Raw genomic sequence first — 22,600 nt, 5'->3', positions numbered from 1 at the left:
GGATGGCTGATGTTGTTTGTGTCCTGCTTTTCCTTCAACAACTGCAACTCCAAGCAAAGTTTACATGAAAGTAAATTGGCTTCAAATTAGTAGACTCAACATGGCGGTTTTGTGCATCCAATACACACGGCAAAAGTGGTCTCTCACTGGCTATAAAGTTCATGCAAGGATGTTTTTGATTTCTTTGTCCTGCCTGCCCATTTTTCTCTCAACACACTGCACAGAGAAGCCAGCTCTGCTAGCTCACATCAAAAGCTTTAACAAGCAACAGCTTCTATTTTTCTTTTTTTTTTTTTTTTTTTTTTACTGTCTATGACTTATCTATGGCCACCTACCCACCTTCAGATGACAGATCCTCGACATCAAAAGAGCAAAGTTACCCAGAGGTCCTTTGTGTGGGTTCAGGTGGCGACTAGAAAGCCTCCTGAACCCCCGCTGTAATGAGTGACTAGGGCAGTGCCAGCGCAGGTGAGCGCCGCAGGAATTCTGTGACCACAAGCCTTTGAACCTCAGGGGAGGGAGGTCTGAGTGTGTCTGTGGCGGGGGGGCTGTTTAGTAATGATCACTGGGTGAAGCCGGTGGAGGTCTGGGTGTTCATTTGGATAGAAAAACAAATGCATGTATGTGCAAGATATACTTTTTAAGTATATTTAAAGATCCGCCTGCAGACTAATGAACCTCTGTCTGGTAATATTTCATCCTTCGCTTCCCATAACATGCTACTTTTGCAGGGTTGCTACTAATGATTATTTTCATTATCAATTAAACTACCCATTGTTTTCTCGATTAATCGTTTAAGGCAGAGATCTTCAACAGGGGCTCCTGAGAGTTACTGCAGGGGGGCCACCAAATTTCCAAGAAAATAAAAATGTGTTAACATTGGGACTGCACTATATAATAAATATATATATATATATTTTTTTTTTTTTATTATTGTCATCGCAATATCAACTGGCACAATATAGCCTACACATCGCGAAAGGCTGCGACATATCACGATAAACGCAAAACAGATCTTTTGTTTTAGTTGAAAGAAAATCAGTAGAAAACTGCGCATGAAAATGTAATCTCATTCTTTTTTATTGGTGGCTTTTATTTTCAATTCAAAGTTCAATTTGTTCTATAAAAGAAAAAGATGCGTTGTATTTTAGCAAGATACTGAAAGCAGCAGAACTGAGTTTTTTTTTTTTTCTCTTTCTCAATTAATATCATTACCGCGAAATTCAACGTTATCGCATATTTTCCTCATATCGTGCAGCCCTAATTAACATGAATCCAGCATACTATTTGTGAAAAAACCCATTGATGAAAAGTGTACTGGCCCACAGGTAGGCTAAGGTAGTCACTGAGATAGCCATCCACCGATACAGTTCATCCTAAGGATTCACTGTGCCACGTATGTTCAACATTAAAACATGATTTATAAAATCATGCCAGCAATTATTATTTTAATAGCGTAGTATTCTATGCAAAAAAAGGTATGTATAAAGGCTTTAGGCCGCCCTACATGTTATTGTAGGCCCAGTTTAATACGCAACTTATTTTTTATACAATTTAATAATAAAAATGACCCCTGGTTTAAGGTACAAAATGTCATTCAAAAAATGTTAACCTAAGTTCCCAGATGACCAACATACCAAAAACAAAGATATTTAGTTGTGTGTAACTGTTGTGGGGCTGTAAGTAAGCCGGAACATATTCACATTTGAGAAGCTGAAACAAGTTAATATTTCCCACGTTTTCTTATTATATAAATTCTTTAAATGATTAATTCATTAGCAACGTGTTTGCAGATTCATTTTCTTTTTGATGATCGACTAATCCCTGCAGATCTGCTATTTTGTTGCTGTTTGAATTGCTCATGAAAGTTCTCTTTTATCTATTATTATTTTTATTTTTTTTCTTCCCACAGGGACCTGAGGAGTAACGTGATCAGTCGTATTGAACCAGGCTCTTTCCTCGGATTGCCAGCACTCAAAAGACTGTGAGTAGTGGTGGAGCTTTTGCCTCACTGTCTCTTGTAATGTGGTTTCTGCAAGTGCGTGTGCTACATTCACACATTTAGCCCCTCTGGGATTTCACTGAGGTGTTCATTTCTTCTCGCAACCAAAAGATCTAAATTCCAGCGTTGTTAAAGGTAAAATATGTTGCGGTTCCAAAGCTTTTACAAATTCCAGAACAGTCAATGTAGTGTCTGGGCTGTGCGGGCTCTATGTGTTGTTGTTTTAATAGCATTTAGTCAGAGACTGCTTTCAGCAGTGACACAATCATATATTGTATTGTATTTGCAGCCGTTGTTTTGTATCTATCTATGTAATGTGGTGTGCGTGTTCAAGTGTATCCAGTGTCCATAAGGGAGCATGGTCAAGCAGCAGGCTATTTCTACTGCCTTGTTTTCTCTGGCCCACTGCCAGAGACCACTGCAGACAGCGTGAGGCCTTATATACTTTCACACACTACAGGAAAACAAGGTGGATATATAAACGTGTGTGGTACCTATGGATGTCATGTCACGATCATTTTGATATGCAGGGGAAAAAGGAATACGGTCCATCTGGGATATGTGGTGTGTAAGTATGGGAGGTCAGAAACTGTGTGTGTGTGTGTGTGTGTGTCAGAGAGACACACACAGCATGAATTGGAATCATCCGACAGTACCCAGCCGCTGCCAACACAAACTTGAGCTTGGCTGCTGCTGCGGAGCAATAAGAGCGAGACAGGAAGGCAGTCAGCTCCTTGGCTCAGACCCGGCCTCATTTCCCCTCCCCTCATCCTCGCTGCATATTTATCCCACTCTGATGGATTCATGCGTGCCTATATGTCTTCTGCATATTACGATCTTTACCCCCACAGACAAGTTATTCTTAAAGACTTAACTCCTATATCCCCACAGAGTGATCTGCAACCTCGCCTGGATTTGTTTGTTCCAGAGTACAGTTTTGGTCCGGCCTGAGGCTAACAAAGTTTAATTGGCCCCACCGCCCGCCTCAGTTAACTTCAGAGGGTAGTTGTCACTCACTCGACTGTGAAAGGGGGGGAGCATAGAATAGATGAGCCAATGAGGAGAGGATGAGGTAGTGGCGGGCCCTGGGAATGTAAACACAGAATCCCTACATCAAAGGGTTGGGGTTGGCATCCACCGCACTTCCACCCTACTTTCACCCCCCCCAGTTTTGGAAAATTGGAGCGGAGTTTATTGGCAGCAAGAAGTACATAAAAATAGAATTTTACCAGTTTTTAGATCACATTTATTTGACCTTCCTTTTGGCAGATGCTTCTCTACATTTCTTTTTGTCCTTATCTTTGACTCTGCTCTGCATCTACCAGTTTGGGAATGGTCCGAGCACCCTTCAAGCAGGGTTGTTTAGTTGGCTTTCTTCATTGTTAATTTAGACCAAAACAATGCTGAAAAACAAACTTCCCTAGGGCTGGGCGATATGGAGAAAATCAAATATCACGATATTTTTGACCAAATACCTCTATTGATACCGCAACGATATTATAGTGTTGACTATTGGTGCTTTCACAACATATTTACACAATGAGATTGTTGATAAATAATCATCAGTAATGTGGATATAATGACTAGATGGTAAGTCTGGTAAATCAGAAAATGACATCACTTTACTGTAATGCTGCCTTTAAAACCAGGAAAAGCCAACACTTATGTCATATCACAATATTACGATATCCAAAATCTAAGACGATATCTAGTCTCATATCACAATATTGATATAATATCGATATATTACCCAGCTCTACTCTTCCCTGAATTTATTAAATAACAAAAATGCTGTCCACGTAGAGTTTAAACCAGATCTACAGATCGGAACACTGGCATGTAGAAAACGCTCCACTTGTACTCTTAGGACAGGACTAATGTCTGATCTAAAAGTAGTCCGCTGGTCCCAGTCTGTCTGGGCTTCTTTATTAGCGCTCCGAGCTCGGATGTAGGGTGCACTGTTGCTTGGGAAAAGACAAGTGTATCCCTTACTTCACTTTACACACAGTTCACATTTTCCACACATGCAAATATATTCCAACGCCCCTGTCGCTCACAATGTTCAACACTCAAACCCTATGGATTCCTCTGGCCTGAGCCCTATTTACTCTGCATTTCGCCAACAGCTGAACAGTCTTGAGCCTAATCACATTGGGCTATTTTTGCTTCTGTTCATTCACAGCAACTGAAACACAGCAACTGAAACGCTGCACTGAGACAGTCCTCCGTGCTGTTAACGTGCCACATGCCTGTGGTTGAAAGACACGTTTGAGATTAGTCTTTGGTAATGAATACCAGTCGTCCAGTAAAAGCAGAAGGAGAGTAGAGACTTGATTCATTAATAGGTACACAGCCAGACTAGAAAAATCAGTGATGTGTGGATTTATATGCATTACGTATGTTCGTAACGATTCCTAACACCGTAAAAGTGAGTTAAAATAATAATAGTATTCACCCTCTTGTCTTAAGTCCCTTGATGTAGCTGTAACTCTAGGATTTAAACCCAGGTGATCAAGTGAGATGAAAGTATGCCTTAAGCTAGGGGAGCTAGGGGAGCCATCCCTTCCCTTCTCCTGTGTTATTCTTCCTCTGACACACAATGCAGGCACAAATTGGCAAGACTGCAAAAGGCTGCTTTTTCTTCTCTCCCCAAGTGGAACTAATAACCTCACACAGTAAGTTCCCCAGCTGGTACCTTAAGGACCAACACCAATAATAACATAAATGTTCGGATGTTAGCATATGCCTGACAGTCATTTTCCAGGTATCATTTTGTGTCAGTATAGCTTTCCTCGAGCACCCCAGGATACAGTTTAGCTGTCAGGTTGAAGTAATGTTGAGTCTCTATCTCCCAGGCTCTTGTTCCTTTTTAACTTGGCACTTTTTCAGTGATTTGGATCATTCACAGAAGGATATGTGTTCCAGCTGCTGTAAAGGTGCTGTGACTTTGAACCTTTGAGTCACTGTGACTGGTTGCTTTTGATTCAATCATAACCAAAGTGGTCTCAGGACAATTCAATTTTATTGATAGTATCAAATCATAACAAGAGTTATCTCAAGTCACTTTACAGAGAGTAGACACACATAGATGACACTAGAGAGTAGGTCTAGAACACACTCTAGATGTTGTTTTTTTTTCTGGGAAGTTAAAGAGCCTAAAGTTTGATTGTTGGATAATGTTAATGTTAGACAACTCATCAAAGCTATTTATGTTTAGCTTTCAGCAATGTTAAAGCTGCACTAATATTTTTTTTTTTTGTCAACAATGGATCACATTTTTCCCACTTATTTCTTGTTAATTATAAGCTAATAATAATTATAAGTTCAAAAGTACAACAACACTTTTACTTAATTATTTATTTCTCTACTGTCCTTTTTTATTGTGAACAGTGTGATGCTGCGTTTAGTAAGATAAAAAACAGGTATTGATTTAGAAAATATGGATGATGCTCTCACTGACTCGGACAGAGATGGATGTTTGCATGTAAAACATATAAATTAGCCAGTTATCTGGGAGAACAGGAAAAAAAGCTCTTTACCAAGATGATCTGTAGATATTTTGTGCGCGATGGTTTGTGTACTGTTTTTTTCCTACTTCTATTATTCATATATATCTCCACATGATTTGCGTATGCGAGACCGGAAGATAGTGGTGTCTAGTAATCCCTAATGGGATGGGCCAAATGTTTGCCATGACACTAGGGTTGGGCATCGAGAACAGATTCCTACTTGGAATCGTTTCAAAAATTACGATTCCATCGGAATCGTTTCTCTATTGGAATCGTTTGGAATCGTTTGGAGGATTTGGTTTCAAATCTGATCACGGGTTCCTGATTTAACATGCACTAGTTTTGGTTTCTGTAGCGGTTGTTGTGTTGCAGCCTTGGAGCACAGTAAGCGGTGCTCTAGTGTGGCTTTATTTTACATTGAAAAAGCCCCGTCAAACTGCAACCCACCTTTGAATCAAAATAAAACTTTACTCTTATTTGTGAAATAAGCACCTGACTCCGTTTCAACTCCACCGCTCAAAGAATCGGAATCGATAAGAAGCGGAATCGAAAGGAAGAATTGGAATCAGAATCGTTAATATCCAAACAATGCCCACACACAGAAATAAAACAACAAACTTAAAAAAAACTAAACTAAAACATAAAGAATAACTTTATTGTGAAACCTATGCATTTTGCCGTATGGGCGGGGTGTGTGTTTAGAGGTTCCCTTCCCACAGGTAACTTACCCCTGTATCAGAAGATGGTGTGCTAAAGAATATTTCCTCTTCGCAGCCACTTCTAAGTGTTTGCACACGGAGTGTAATTCCCAGAGGCAGGATCAGTCTTTTTCCGTGTTCGACGGTGGACTCACGTTTGATTCTTTCTGAGAGGCGCCAGCAGTCTCATGCGCTTCCATCTGATGTTTGCCAGAGACATCATGTCAGGTCACATCCACAGGAGAAACACACACTTTTGACGTTTTTGACATTAATCATTGGCGATTAATCATCTCCCAGAGTGTTCCTCTGCCTTTGATGTGTAGGTTCCCCCCGAGGCCCACACAGACGCATTATCTAAAATCACCTTGAACCTTGTAAACCTGTCAGCTGAATTTTTGGGCTTGTTGCCTCAACCTGTCTCTGTTAAAAACTTGGCTTTTTATTTTATTTTTTATTTTTTATTTACAAAAACCCTGCTATGCTTTATCTCAGCGACATTTTCCTGTTTATCAATTTTTTTTTCTCATGTTACACTCAGACTAATCTTAAACTTATCTTGTTGGAAAACATTCCCAGCCGTATTGCATCAAATGAATGGTTGTCTCTTAGACTATTGAAGCTGTCGTGTTGTTATTTTTCAAATGTGGAAGAAATAAGCCTAAAACTATTTTTTTTTTTTTTTTCTATGTGCTACAGGGACTTGTCCAACAACAGCATCGGCTGTCTCAATGTGGACATCTTCACGGGCCTCACCAGTTTGATCAGACTGTAAGTCGTTAGTATTTTTATGAATATATAAATTGTGTGCTACAACAGACCTTTATATAATCACGTGTTTGTAACAGACTGGGGTAAATGATCAGTGTTTTATAATTTTCCTTCCCAGAAACCTTTCAGGGAACATGTTCTCTTCGTTGGCTCAGGGGACCTTTGACAGCTTGGTGTCTCTGAAGTCCTTGTGAGTAGGATACGAAGCATGTTGCTGTGTACTTAAAATCTCACGCAAGCATCAGATTGTAGCAGATTGTGATGTCTGTAAGATACGCAAGATCGTAAGATATGCGTTTCTATACATCCACAGGGAGTTTCAGACGCCGTACCTACTGTGTGACTGCAACCTCCTGTGGCTGCTGCGTTGGATCCAAGACCGGAACATCGCGGTCAAGAACACCAAGTGCTCCTTCCCCCAGTCTCTCCAGGGCCAGCTCATTACCTCCATCAGGCCGGAGCTCCTCACCTGCGGTAGGGACACACACACACACACACACACACACACACACACACACACACACACACACACACACACACACACACACACACACACACACACCTGAGCTACACTGAAACAAAGATTTGACACCGCAGAAAGGTGTCACCCTAAAATAGTAGCCGTTTTAACTCTGAAACGGAATCAATTTGTCATTTCATTGACACTATCTGATGCGTTATTTGTCCAGTCTCAGACATTTTGAAAGCTTGAAATAAGTCATGTTGAGTTGTGACACAGATTGTCTCTTTTAATGCTCCTATTTTGGTATCTGTGAGGTGGTGTTTGGGAAGCGGGGGCTTGTGCAATGACAAGGAAGATAAGAAAAGGCCTGCCCAGGCCAGTGCTGCCTTTTGTTTGTACTTGCTCACGTCTTATCAGTTTGGCACTCATCACATTGAGGGATTATGTAATACATGGCACAGATCGCGCAGGAGCCGTGACCTGATACGAATGACAAATTACCCAGAATTCAGGGCACTGTTTTTAGTTTCCCTGTGTCCAGAAAGAGAAACACAAAGGCAGTGCGTCCAGAGCGAATGGAATTGAAGATGATTTGTGACAAGTTACAATTGACTACCTGAGTCTCTTTCTAACTTTTGTCTGGTTTCCCCAGACGCTCCACTCGAGCTGCCCTCCTTCCAGCTGACTCCGTCCCAGCGTCAGGTGGTCTTTCAGGGGGACAGCCTGCCCTTCCAGTGTCAGGCCTCCTTCGTGGCCGAGGACATGCAGGTGCTGTGGTACCAGAATGGCCGCATAGTCAAAGCCGACGCCGCCCAAGGCATCTTCATTGAAAAGCGGATGGTGCAGAACTGCTCTCTCATTGCTAGGTATGGAAATATACATTCATGTTTATGCTCACTGAAGGTGGTGTGTACTGCCTGTAATCGCTGCCATTATATGAGGAAAACAAATCATTGACACTATATTCCATGGTACTATCAGCATTTTTCTTTGCTGGATTGCCATGATATCTGATTTATTTATTTTTTCTTCTGATTTCTCCTTCATGGTTTCCCCATCAGTGCGTTGACCATCTCAAACATCCAGCCCGGTTTTACTGGGAACTGGGAGTGCCGGGTCCGGACAAGCAGAGGCAACACCACCAGGACTGTCCACATCGTGGTGTTGGAGAGTTCTGCTGAGTACTGTGCTCCTGAACGCGTCTCCAACAACAAGGGAGAGTTCAAGTGAGTGCACACCCACACATAAGCAGACACAGAGCTTCTCACTTACACTAGTCTCATTAAGAATCAAGTGCACCTCTATCTGATGTAAAAGCCAGATTTATATTTTAAATTTGATGTGATTACAGAGCTGTATTTCGCTTAGGTTTACTGGTTTTAAAAGCTGGTTATTTTGGCTTTAAATGCTTTAATGGGCATTTCAGAAACTAAATTACATAAGCAAACGGTAGCTTTATTTGTAATAATAGTATGGGTTTAATTTGTTCGTCTGACCTTGTACTTTGTGGAATGAAATTGAATACTTAAATGTATACACAGATGCACTCTCACAAAGGGAATATTTTACTATAAACCAATCTATTTAGTGTTCCTTGTATAGCATGCTGTGAAGTCAAGCACTGTAGCCCCCCCTTGTGGTTAAACATATGAATTACTTCCAGGCTTGAGCCATAATTATTACTCATTACTCTGTCGTTATTGATGGCACACACATTACAAAAAGTAAGGAGAGAACAAGGACGTCGCATATATCAGTTCCTGAAGAACGGAAACAGCAGGACTGTGTTTATTTGGCTCCTTCCAGGTGGCCGCGCACCCTGGCAGGGATCCGAGCCTACCTCCCCTGCAACAGACTGGCATCCAGCCCCGGCACCTACTCAGGCAGCTCGGGGGAAGAGCAGCGGGCGTGGCGTTACTGTGATCGCAAGGGGCTGTGGGCTGAGGAGGACTACTCCCGCTGCCAATTCCAGAAAGATGTCACAAGATTTCTATATGTCATCAACCAGGTCTGTATCTGGTTAATGAGACTCCGTTATTGCTATAAACCCTTAATCACCGTCCTTTCTTACTCCTTGGTTCAGTATTGTTGACGCACATTTGTTCTTTGGTTGGTGATGTACGCCTGGTTCCGGTGTAGATGGCGTTCTTCAAAACAACCTATTGTCCAAAATCTGAAACTTAAAGTTTTATATGTTTATTTTAAAGGTCCCATGGCATGAAAATGTCACTTTCTGAGGTTTTTTAACCTTAATATGCGTTCCCCCAGCCTGCCTATGGTCCCCCAGTGGCTAGAAATGGCGATAGGTGTAAATCGAGCCCTGGGTAACCTGCTCTGCCTTTGAGAAAATGAAAGCTCAGATGGGCCGATCTGGAATCTTAAGGTTACCTCCCCTTTCTCTGCTTTGCCCGCCCAGAGAATTTGGCCGACCCATGAGAATGAGACATCGTGGCTTTCAAACGAGCAAAGTGGCAGTTGGTCAAAGCCACACCACCCCTTCCACTCCTCCTCAATAGCCAAACAGTGTCAACAGCTATGGCACATACTAAGGAAAGCTCATTGTGGGACTGGCTCTAGTGGCTGTAATTCTGCACCAAGGCTGAATTTCGGGAAATAGACTTCAGATACAGCATTAGGGGACCACTAAGGTCTATATAAAAGCATCCAAAGAGCACCATGTCATGGGACCTTTAAATAATAAAAAAACTAATCTAACAATTCTCCTTTCCATCTTGCCACGTTGCCACCATACCACGTAACCACGGTAAAAAAAAAACTGTGACCTCGCTGTGTGCAACACAGCTGAAGCAAAAAACCTTTGCTACCCCCAGCGTCACACAATGAAATGGCTCCAACAAATATGAATTCACTCTTCCTGAGTTCATCTTCTCCTTCCTGCGTGTCTCTTTGCGTGGACCATTTCAAGTCCGATACAAACGTATTCTCTCTGTCTCTTTGTGCCAGATGCCTCTGAATGAGAGCAACGTGGTGGCCAGGGCTCGCCGCCTGTTGGTGTACACTATCGATGCGGCAAACTTCTCAGACAAGATGGACATCATCTTCGTGGCTGAGATGATTGAGAAGTTTGGCAAGTTTGTTGAGAAGTTTAGAGATGTAAGTACTTTAGTGGCTGCTCTTATGCCTGAGAACGTATTTACAAGGGTGTGTTCACAGTAGAATGCGATGCACGGTGGATTCCTTTCAAGGACAAATAGATTAATGCTCAACAGCTGTTTGTTGTCATGTTGTTTAATGAGAAAGGATGTCTTGTCACGACTTTCAGCACAGCTGTAGGCCAACAAAAAGAAAAGTTTTCCAAGTAAAGAAGCTCGTAGCATGTTGTTACTGCTGTAGGCGAGGAGCAATATAGTTTTAAAGCATGTAAAAAGTTCTGCAGCACCGTGCTTGAAATTTGTTTCCAGTGGTTACTTAGCTATGAGTCAAGTCTCTCCCTCAAGTATGTGTTTAGGGCTGTTTGATACAAACAATATTCTTGCTAAACATATACACAGCTTATTTTTCCATTCAAATAATTTTGAATATAAGCCGTTGAGCTGCTGCTACATGTAGGAAGTCAACATTTTTAGGGTCACACAAAAGTTACAATTACCACTTTTTTTCCTGAGCCAGTGCCATGCATTTCCTAGCTGTTGCGATGTGAATGCATAAATGTGTGTATTCACTCGTGTCAACATTCTTCTGGTCTCCAAGCTGGGTGAGGTGATGGTAAGCATGGCCAGTAACCTGATGCTGGCCGACGAGCGGGTGCTCTGGATGGCTCAGCGTGAAGCCATGGCCTGCTCCCGCATCATCGCCTGCCTCCAGAAGATCGCGGTCTACCGTCTGGCCACAGCACAGGTCTTCTCCCTGGTTAGTCAACAACACTTTGGGCTCTATTTCTTTTTTGCCGGTGCAAAGAGCACTCAGATGGTTTAGTATTTTCCTGAACACTCCACACACAAAGGCCCAAGTCGGCAGCTACACTCATTGTGCAAATTAAATAACAACACTACACCATCTGGCTTTAGCTATACATTTGTGGTGCTGTAGGTTAACTTCACGCCACTCTGCATCATCTAGAAAAAACATTTTGCTGTTTTCAGAGTGATGAGACCAGTGATTTGACTGGCTGACCGTGTATATATAAATCACTCCACCCACTGAAATTTATTCCAATTCACCCAGGCTTTTTGTACTTTGCTACATTAACCAAAATAGCAGGTGCGCTTAGAGACGCCCACACAGTCCGTGCGCCCAAGCCCTACTGGTTTTGCACTTGTGGTTGCACGATTGAAATGGGACCTCTATGTCATGTTGCACTATACAATTTTATTTTATTTTTTTAATTGAATTGAGTAAAACGTCACTATTCCTGTTATCATTCCAGACATCCCCCAACATAGCACTGGAGGCTCACATTGTCAGGGCCAACGACTGGAATGGCATGGCCTGCATGTTGTTCCAGAGGCCCAGCCCAGAGCGCACAGCCGGACAGGACCGCCAACTCACCTTCAAATGCAACACAACCAGCTCCTTCTCCAGCATCCTTCACAAGGTCCGCTCCTTTCAGAGATAATTCCCCTTCGTCAGCAGGTTGTTTTGGTCGAGGTTTCATTGTGGGGTTAGGTTTTGATTGCAGCAGGCACAATCCTCAAATGCTAAACACATATATCTATTGTACAAAAATAATGAAATGATTAGATTTGTACTTGAATGCATTTTTTTTTTGTCTGTCCCTACAGAGTACCATTGTGGAGGCTTCCGTGCAGCTACCTCAGTCTCTCTTCAGCCAGGCTGCAGTCCCGGGGCAGGCAGAGGACACAGTCTACAAGCTCCATCTACTGGGCCTCCGCAACGGCAAGTTTTTTCCGTCTACCAGCAACTCCTCCCAACTGGCTGATGGTGGCAAGAGGAGGAGTGTTGCCACCCCTGTCATCATGGCCAAGATAGGTAAGTCATAATGTTTTGGTGTAGTCGTAAGTGTTTAATATGTTTGGGCTTTTACAGAGAGGAGAAATCAGAAAATATTCTGGCACAAACCAGTGACACACAAAGCAACCAAAACTTGACAGCACGACAAGTACCAAATAAGTTAACACCGTCTGTGTTTTCCATCAGACGGCATGTCCGTTCGTGTCCTGAGGACGCCCGTTAACATCACCCTGCGGCGGTTCGCCCGTGGCTCAGATGCTGTGTCCGCCTGCTGGAACCTGAGCCTGGCGGGAGGCCACGGAGGATGGCAGAGCGACGGCTGCCGCATCATGGGCCATCATGACAACTTCACCACCATATCCTGCAACTCTCTTGGCAACTACGGCCTGCTGATGGTAGGTTGGGTTATTTTATTTTTTTGCCATTGGCACTTTGTAGTTGTCTATAAGCATCATAATTCTTTGGTTATGCCATGTAGTGACATGAAGTAAGAATATGACTTAAAACTGAGGATGTATCTCCCCCCATCTGTCATGCAGGACCTCAGCAGTGTGGAGTATTTATCTCCAAGCATCCAGCCTCTGCACCCAGTCATCTACGCCACTACTATCATCCTACTTATCTGCCTGCTCACCATTATCATCAGCTACATCTACCATCACAGGTAATTCATTTGCTGTAATTCAGGGCTCTTCAATGTTTTTTAGGCCAAGGGCCCCTTAAATGAAAGAGAGATGGAGCAGGGACCCCCTACTACATATATTGTATAAAATTAAGTTGCATAATAAACTGGGCCTACAATAACAAGCAGGGTGGCCTTAAGCCTTTATACATAACTTTTTTGCATAGAATACTACGCTATAAAAATAGCCTAATAATTGTTGGCATGATTTTATAAATCATGTTTTATTGTAACCATACAGTGAATCCTTAGGATTAACTTTATCTGTGGATGGCTTTAGTGACTACCTATAGGCCATTTGCTAATAATATGTTGGATTCATGTTAAGACTTTTTCATTTAAAAAAAAAAAACCTAGGGGTCCCGGAGATCCCAGTTTTAATTGATTCAACTGTATTTATGTTTGCCTGGGACAAATGTATTTTACACTCGGTTATTCTTTGACCATCATAATTACGTTATTGTAAAAGTGTCTTTAGAAAACAATAGTCATCCCAAAAACAAATTGTAAAGATAAAATTGCCACTATCCAGATCAGTTTCAACATAAACAACTGTCTCTGTCCTGATAAGCAAGAAATGCTTGCTCATCAGACTTTTTTTCCCATTTTTTTTTAATCCTGTGATACGTTGTCTCCGTGACTTTAGGTCTGTGCGCGTGAGCCGCAAGTTTTGGCACATGTTGGTCAACCTCTGCTTCCACATCTCCCTCACCTGCGGGGTCTTTGTTGGCGGCATCAATCAAACGCGATATGCAAGCGTGTGCCAAGCAGTGAGTATACACGCACACCTCCAGCACTCACACACTGCCATGCTCTCCTGCAAACTTAGTCCTCAGCAGTCCAAAATGAACATGTTTCTTTAAAAGAAAAATCTTTTGGAAGAAGTTGCCTTGGGCTTAATTCACGCCGCTAAAAAAAACTGTGGCAACACAGTAAAAGATGCATAAAAAGTTACAGGAGAACGCTGGAGGCGATTCTGCTGCTCCCTTCATAGTGTGTTGTACTGAGACACATTACTTATTTATTTTTATTGCAAAAAATACCTGGATGAAAGATTTTAGCAGGGAACTTTTAGTTTATTTCTGTAATCTCGTCCATCCATCCATCCATCCATCCATCCATCCATCTTCGTCTGCTTATCCGGTGTCGGGTCGCGGGGGCAGCAGCTCCAGCAGGGAACCCCAAACTTCCCTTTCCCGAGCCACATTAACCAGCTCCGACTTGGGGGATCCTGAGGCGTTCCCAGGCCAAATTGGAGATATAATCCCTCCACCTAGTCCTGGGTCTTCCCCGAGGCCTCCTCCCAGCTGGACGTGCCTGGAACACCTCCCTAGGGAGGCACCCAGGGGGCACTCTTACCAGATGCCAGAACCACCTCAACTGGCTCCTTTCGAAGCAAAGGAGCAGCGGCTCTACTCCGAGCTCCTCACGGATGACTGAGCTTCTCACCCTATCTCTAAGAGAGATGCCAGCCACCCTCGCTTGTACCCTGGATCTCGTTCTCTTGGTCATGACCCAGCCTTCATGACCATAGGTGAGGGTAGGAACGAAAACTGAGCGGTAGATCGAGAGCTTTGCCTTCTGGCTCAGCTCTCTTTTCGTCATAATAGTGCGATAAATTGATTGTAATACCGCCCCCGCTGCGCCGATTCTCCGACCAATCTCCCGCTCCATTGTCCCCTCACTTGCAAACAAGACCCCAAGGTACTTGATCTCCTTCACCTGGGGTAAGGACTCATTCCCTACCTGGAGTAGGCACTCCATCGGTTTCCTGCTGAGTACCATGTAATCACCTCTGGCATAAAGATGCATCTCGCAAGGTGATTTTTCAACTCATGCTGACATACTCGATGCAAAATTGCTCAAGGATCATCATGCCATTTAAAATACTCTTATGCACTGCATTCCATCATTTTTATTCGTATTGGTGAAATTTACCAACAGATGCATTCTATCATTCGGACGTAGGAGATTGATTGCATTTCTTTTGCTGTAGTAAATGTCATGTTTATAATGGTGCAATCTCTTCTAGGTGGGCATCTTGCTGCACTATTCGACTCTGGCTACCGCTCTGTGGGTGGGTGTGACTGCACGCAACATTTACAAACAGGTGACACGCAAGGCCAAACGCTATGAAGAGCTGGACGAACCTCCGCCACCACCGCGCCCTATGCTGAGGTAGGATACCAGCACTCTTGCATCACAACAAATGCACGGCAGATATCCTAATCAAACGCTACCAAGGGGATGGGATCTAGTGTTGTTGCTTACAGCTTTCTCCCAGTCCTAGCTTGCTGCTGTATCTACTTCTCTCCTTCGGTAAGGGAAGACATGAACAAACCAGAGTTTAACTTGTGTCATGCCGTCTGTTTCTTTTGACGTAGTCTGAGATCAACAGGTCAGAGATTTTTAGTTGCCCACCGTACACATTTTAAAACTAGAGGGGACCGTTCGTTTCAAGCTGTGGCACCTAGGCTGTGGAACACATTGCCTCCTTCCGTACGCTGCTTGGATTCAGTGACAAATTTTAAAACTCAGTTGAAAACTCTTCTTTTTAAAGAGGCGTTTAAATAGACTATAGGGTGGTTAGGCCGGATTTATGTGTCTTAACTGTATTTCTGTTTATTTTGATTATGTATTGTAATGTATAAATGTTGTGTATCCATCCATTTATCTGTGAAATGTGCTATACAAATACATTTTACTTACTTACTTTTGCGAAAGACCTGGATCTGGATAAGCATGCAAGATGAGATAAAAGGCAAAATCATAGCAGCCTGCTGATATAAACTACACTTACGTTTCTTACTCTGGGGAATGTTTTTTAAGTTTTTGGGAGGATGTTTTTGACATTATCATTTAGTGTGTGATCCGTTTTCTTCATATACGCACCATCACTTATTTTTATTAGCAGGCAAGACAGAGCAGGCCGCATTTATATATATGACCCAGGCTTAAGATGGGAGTATTTATATACAAACAATGCACCTAGTGCAGGACAAGCTATGTTGTTTGATATTTTTACTTGATTTGCATTTTTTAGTATGTCATTGTCTCTTGTTATAAGTGGTCATGTTTGTTGATGAAACTGCCACATGGTGTCAGTGTAGATGCCTTTTAAAAATACCATTGGGCCCTCTGTGTCCAGTTCACGCCTGCTTGTCATTCTACAAACAGAAAGACTTAAGCAGAACCACCTCTCTGTGCTTTCTACAAAAGGTTCTACTTAATCGGTGGAGGGATACCCATCATTGTCTGCGGGATCACTGCAGCAGCTAACATCAAAAACTACGGCAGCCGGGCCAATGCACCATAGTAAGTAGTCCCTGTATAGAAAGCGATTCAAGTTCCTATCCCTCAGTATGTGCTCATGGTAAAAGGCTGTGTCATTTTATCTGGACAACAACGTTTAAAATGGAAGCATCCAGGCCCAGGAGATCTTTTACATTCTGTCCTCAGGAGGAGTCGGCTTTAGTTATCGACCGGCCAGGCTGCGTTGCTTAAGTAAATAATGGATATTTTATGTGGGTAGGAAGTTTATTCCCTGAAGTTCTGATTATGGAGGCCTATTAATGGTATGTGCATCCAAGCATCAAGCAATGGCTGCCAGTTTCCAGCGAGCTCCTCCACCCCCCTTCTACAGTAGCAGCTGCGTAGAGCTGTGCAACGTGGCTGACTAATTGAGAAATCTGGACCCGTATCTGTCTGAAGTCTTTGGAGTTTAATTAATTTCTTGCAAGGAAGATGAATCCAGCCTGTGTTATTAAATGTAATGGGCCACTTACTGTAAAAATGAGACTCAAAAGTTTTTCAAAGAGTCATTTTAAGTTTGTGAAGTAAATATATACTGTATATAAATAATGATTGTGCCGGATTAAGATGAGAGCATGTGGTATTGTTGTAATGAGCACTGCTGGCTTTTAGGAGGCACTATATAATTTAAGTTATTGCTAAAAGATGATTTTGATATAATTGAAGGGGGGAGGGGGATCTTAAAGAATGTTAAAAGCAACATCTATTACCGGACTGTAAATGAAATGTTTGATTGGTCCTGTCTGTCTCTTCCTCTTCTAGTTGCTGGATGGCATGGGAGCCCAGTATCGGGGCTTTTTATGGCCCAGTGGGATTCATCATCTTCGTGGACTGCATGTACTTCCTCAGCATCCTGCTCCAGTTGCGCCGCCACCCTGAGCGCCGTTACGAGCTCAAGGAGCCGACCGAAGAGCAGCAGCTACTGGCTCCAGCCAACACGGAGGCCGGGCCAGATGGTCCCAGCAGCCAGTGCCACCCCCTCACTCTCCAGCTCGAGCCCCACGAGGTGTCGTCCTCCATGGTGTCCGGTCCCCACACTGTGCCCCTGTCGGCCCTGGAGAATGAGCACACCTTCGCTGCTCAGCTGATGGGTGCAGCCGGGGCGTTAGGGCTGTACGCGGCCCTCTGGGTGTTCGGGGCCATGGCTGTGTCACAGGACCACCCCTTTGACTTAGCTTTCACCTGCCTGTTTGGGGTGGCCGCACTGGCACTGGGGGCGTTCATGGTGGCGCATCACTGTGTCAACAGGCAGGATATGAGGCGCTATTGGTCCCAAGCCTGTTGCTCTGGGAGACGAGCTTACTCTGCACAAGAGGATGCCCTTCTGCCTCAGCCGGGCGTAGCCATGACATCCACAGCAGGATCTGCAAGCAAGGCAGATGGGGAGTCGACAAGGTGTGGCCAGAGCAGCGCGGACTCTTCTTACACAAATAAGAGCGCCCCAAGCGTGCGCAACTCCGCCCACGGCAGCAAGCTGACCAACCTGCACGCAGAGGCAGCCCAGTGTAAGTCTGCCTCGGCACCGGTGACCGCAAATGGCACAGCCGTTTTGGACAACAGCCTGACGGAACATTCACTAGACAATGAAATTAAAATGCACGTAGCGCCAGTTGAGGTGCAGTTCCGCCCGATGAGCAACATCAACAATCCGACGGCTGCCACGAACGGACACGCGAGCAGGCATCACAAAAACCGAGCACGGGCGCACAGGGCGAGTCGGCTAACTGTGTTGCGAGAGTACGCCTACGACGTCCCCACCAGCGTGGAGGGCAGCGTGCAGAGCGCCCCCCACAGGCGGCACCACCATTATGACGTAGCAGCACGCAATAGCCGAAGGGCCGCCTACATGGCCTACAGAGAGCGGCATCAGAGCCAGCTGCAGCAGGACAGCAGTGACAGCGCCAGCCTGCCGCGCCGCTCCCGCCACGCAGATAAAGGAAGCGGCAGCACCCTGGGGAACGGGACAGTGGTCACGGAAGAGACTGAGCAGGTGGCTACTGCTGCTGGGTCAAGCTCCAGTAAAGAATCCGAACCTGTACCGCAGCCCAGCAGCACAGAACTGGAAAGCCAGCCCAAGTCGTATGGGCTCAACCTCGTCACTCAAAATGGTGGCACACTTAAAGAAAATGGACAAGCAGTGCCTTTAATTAACACAGAGAGTGCAGCCAGTATAAAGACTGGCTTGTGGAAACATGAAACTACTGTGTAGCGACAGTTTCCATCCCAAAGACTGCATTGTGATATGATCTCGCCTTTAAACTGTGAAATTTTTTTTTTTCTCAATTGTACATTTATTTTATGTACAACCAAATCATTACTGCCACTGAACTATCTTTTGTAGATATGTTTTTTGTAAATGGTCTATTTTTATAACTTGTAATCCCAACTTTAAGAGTTCTGTACATGAAACATGCATGGTCTGAGCTGTGGCCCTGTGAGTACCCTTACCCCCGGGGATTTATTTCCATTTTCTAGTTTGTCCCGACGATAATAAATCAAAAGTTCCGTTTACCTAATTGAACGTTTGTATCTTTGTGAGAACACCCACGATCACCTCTTGGGTCTGTGCAGCCAGTGCAAAGGTGAGTCCGAGATGTTTGCTTCCAGGAATTACTCTTGCTGACAATGTATGATGTGCTGGTAATTGGCTTTTTCACTGACCCTCAGGTGGCCTCAGGTTCCCCTCCTCACAGCGGAGCAGCACTTTAATTGCAGCTGGTTGGTGGCTTTGGGCTCTCTAGGTGTTTTCTCCCTGCCTGCTGGCAGATTTGATGATTGCACAGTACATTCTGGGCTCCTGCTGACTTGATGCCCGGGCTGTGATTGACAGCTGACTCCCAGGACAGCCACCATGAGAAGAAAGAATAATGAGAGGAGTGCAGCTTCTTCCTCCTCCACCTGAACTGGAGTCCACTCACAGCTTGACATCGCTGTTGGGCAGAGAGCATGTAACGGGCACAAAGTATGATTTAACTGTAAGATTTGACTAGAAAGTATTCTAGAGATGGATTAGTATGAATGTATCTGGGCCGTTTAATCAGTTCTCTGCATTTGTAGGGTTTAAAGGTAGGGGTGGAAGATACCAATACAAGTACAATATAAAAGTACTAATTCTACTGTATATTTGCCCCTGTGACTGCCACCATCTATTACAGTATTAAATATTGATGAATCAACACAGAAGTGGCATTTTTACTGCTGTAGCTGGTGGAAGTGAATCTATTTTTAACTTCTTTATATCCAGTTAAATAGTTTAGTTCAGTGGTTTCCAACCTAGGGGTTGGGCCCCTCCAAAGGATCACAAATAGCATTGCAGCTTTATTTTCACTTACTAAGGAATCCAAACCAGAAACTCCATGCTGCGCTGTTTGAGTGAAAATCCTCTCAATGCTTAGAGATTAGTAATCCGGCAATTACTACCTATTAAAAGTGATATTCATGTCTTCCCGCAGCATGCCGCTACCGAATCATCTGGAGATTTTAAAGGTCTTGCCGCAAACGATTCCCAAAATCCTCCACATTTAAAAAACGATCTGCAATCGGCGCCTGCTGATCATCCCGGTCGCAGACAAAGCAGAGAGACCGCACAGCTCCAATTTTTCATTTATGGCATATTAATAAAACACATTTCAGTCAGGCAAAGATATATTGCCCAGCCATCTTGGATGTGACAAATTATAATAAGACTTTTGAATTATGTAGAGAGCAGTTACGCCTTGATCAGTGGCAGCCATACTGATTCCCTCGAGGCATGAAAGAGTGATCTTCAAATAATTGCCAAGGTTCTTTAGCGCCGCCATCTGTTATAAAGTTCATCTAGGGTTGTCAGCGAGGCGGGAATGACAATCGGAGGAAGTTTGTGCTGTGTTGGGGGGGGGGGCTCATCAAGGCAAATAAACTGAAAGCATCTGCTGCTTGAAGATCACAGGGACACCTTGGGCAGGAATCGATAATTAATTTAAGATAAAACAAATTGAGGCATTTAGATCTTTTCTTAGTGTCATTCAGAAGTCTGTCTGTCTGATCAAACATCCCAGGAATAATACATCAGAGAATCCTATTCAAACACCCAAAGCATCAGTTGCTGATAGTCTATTTTCAGATACAGTGATGATCCCTTTGTGACGTCTCTCACTCTTTTCCACCCAGTTTCCACTTAGTGCGCTCTGTGAAGCACATCGGAGCTCAATTCCTTACTAGGAGGCCCAGGGACGACCAGCGTTAAACAAGTGATGTGGTGTTTACATTTTCCAATCGCTGCTCATGGCGCCTGGAGGAAGCATCTGGCTCGGTTGTGGAAACTTGCCACTGGAATGAAGATTGATACTTTTTAGAAAGTGAAGCCATCTGACTGTGCTGATTGGAATTATGTGGCTCTGGCTGTCCAGGGGAACCAACATATTTGTTTAGCTGCAGTGTGCTAATCAACCCCAAAACCTCCGAGGTCTGACATATAGATTAGAGCATTAATTAGCATCAGGGTTTGTGATGATCACTGTCGAGCAGCTGTCTGCTGAGATAATTGGTGAATTTATGTAGTTTGGTAAGGTTTCTGTGGACTTTATTTAAATATTTGCAATAGAGGCAAAGTCACATGGGTCAGGGCTTTTTCAAATGTTTGCATTTAAGTACTTAGACATTCAACACATTATACTCCACAACTTTTTTTTTTTTGCTTGACAGCTTAGCAGAAATCGATTGTCCTTCACATTACAGGGATACTCTCACAATAATATGAATTGCTATTTTTTAATCAGAAAAGTTTCATGCTTGCAGAATAGTATATTAGCACATCAGTTCCTCAACCGAAGCCAAAGGTGCGACTGTTTGCAAATTTGCATTTTGTGATGTCAACTTGGTTTTTATGCTGATAATGCTGAAGAGGCTTTTAGGGAAACTAAATTGGAAATGGAAACTTTCGGGGCGCCTGGGTAGCTCACCTGGTTGAGCGCTCGCTCCGTGTACAGAGGCTCAGTCCTTGCCGCAGCGGCCGCAGGTTTGATTCTGACCTGCAGCCCTTTGCTGCATGTCATTCCCCGTCTCTCCCCCTTTTTCCATATTCGGCTGTCCTGTCTAATAAAGGCCTAAAATGGCCAAAATATAATCTTAAAAAAACAACTGTACAGTCCCCGTTATGTATCTGTCTGATTGATGGTGATTGGTAAATGTAGATTATTCTAAAGAGAAGGGAGGGGGTTTCAAACTCCAGTCTTTAGTTAGTGTTTTCAGAGGGTAAACACTTCAAGACTGACAGCTAGGTCAATGTCAATATTTGGGGCTGCGTCATACATGTGCATTATCAAATCCCCACACTCAGTTTAGCCATTGAACTCGTATTTTCTTTTTCTTTTTTTTCCCCACTACTGCAGTTGGTCATACTGTGTACTTCAAGTTCAAGTTCACACTTGACAGTCCCATGACTTCTCAAAGACAAAACCAGAAAGATACAGAGCCTATTACCTTTTTGAATTACACTCTTTGGTAACTGTACATTAATGGGCTCTGAGATCGCCTTTGTGCCATTCAGTCTTGTGCCTGAATAAGATGAATGCTTTACCTTTCTTATCTGTCTTATTTCATTCAATCTGATTAAGGTGTCTTGGCAGAAGAGCTGGCTGTAAGTGCCATCTTAAATAATCCGCCTGTCACCGGTTGGAGAATGCAACTCCACATCTCATCCTGTCGTATCAGCCAAGACTGCAAAATCAGCTACCATTTCCACCTCATAATTGACTCTTCTCCTATATTGTGGAGTGCCCAAAAGTTCGGCCTTACCCCACAGCAGTTTTCATACTCCTGGAAGGTGTGTGTGCCTGTGATGAAGATATGTTAATTGTTTTAACTGTGTGCTTAGATGAATTGCAGTGACAGAATTGTAATATAAGCACAGTCTCCTCATTAAACACCGTGCAGAGAAGTTGTGCAAACCAAAATATATCATGATTAAACTTTGGGCACTATCACAGAGCAGGACAGAAATAGATGCTCATTTGGTAATCTCAAGGGAGGGGGCAGTGCGAGGAGAGGAAGGCTCTGCTACTGGTTTGATTTCATTAGACCAGAATTAATTGTGTGTGTGTGGGTGCTAGTTTTTTTTTTTTTCAAAGCAATTTTAAAATAATTCCTGCTTTGTATTCAGACAACCTGGACTTTAATTATATGTTAAAATAATATGTATTGTCCACAAGAGTCAAATCAAAGTTTTCGGCAGACGCACATAAATATTTTTCA

The 22,600-nt window shown here is 43.5% G+C and overlaps 1 protein-coding gene across 1 annotated transcript in view; it reads left to right on the top strand.

Annotated features, from left to right (window-relative positions):
- The window catches only part of adgra3 (adhesion G protein-coupled receptor A3), a 35,326-nt gene extending 16,446 nt beyond the window's left edge, over positions 1 to 18,880 (top strand). Inside the window, exons 3-19 of the mRNA XM_028563753.1 lie at positions 1,913 to 1,984; positions 6,909 to 6,980; positions 7,099 to 7,170; positions 7,294 to 7,454; positions 8,096 to 8,309; positions 8,505 to 8,669; positions 9,250 to 9,451; positions 10,408 to 10,557; positions 11,155 to 11,313; positions 11,831 to 11,998; positions 12,186 to 12,393; positions 12,562 to 12,770; positions 12,915 to 13,039; positions 13,704 to 13,827; positions 15,090 to 15,235; positions 16,277 to 16,372; positions 17,132 to 18,880. Coding sequence (XP_028419554.1) covers positions 1,913 to 1,984; positions 6,909 to 6,980; positions 7,099 to 7,170; positions 7,294 to 7,454; positions 8,096 to 8,309; positions 8,505 to 8,669; positions 9,250 to 9,451; positions 10,408 to 10,557; positions 11,155 to 11,313; positions 11,831 to 11,998; positions 12,186 to 12,393; positions 12,562 to 12,770; positions 12,915 to 13,039; positions 13,704 to 13,827; positions 15,090 to 15,235; positions 16,277 to 16,372; positions 17,132 to 18,578 — 3,790 coding nt within the window. The 3' untranslated portion in view covers positions 18,579 to 18,880. The remainder of the gene's footprint in view (positions 1 to 1,912; positions 1,985 to 6,908; positions 6,981 to 7,098; positions 7,171 to 7,293; positions 7,455 to 8,095; positions 8,310 to 8,504; positions 8,670 to 9,249; positions 9,452 to 10,407; positions 10,558 to 11,154; positions 11,314 to 11,830; positions 11,999 to 12,185; positions 12,394 to 12,561; positions 12,771 to 12,914; positions 13,040 to 13,703; positions 13,828 to 15,089; positions 15,236 to 16,276; positions 16,373 to 17,131) is intronic.
- Positions 18,881 to 22,600: the final 3,720 nt, after the last annotated feature.

The sequence above is a fragment of the Perca flavescens genome, chromosome 19, assembly GCF_004354835.1.
Source record: "Perca flavescens isolate YP-PL-M2 chromosome 19, PFLA_1.0, whole genome shotgun sequence".
Taxonomy (NCBI): Eukaryota; Metazoa; Chordata; class Actinopteri; order Perciformes; family Percidae; genus Perca; species Perca flavescens.
This window is presented reverse-complemented; position numbering and strand designations above follow the sequence as displayed.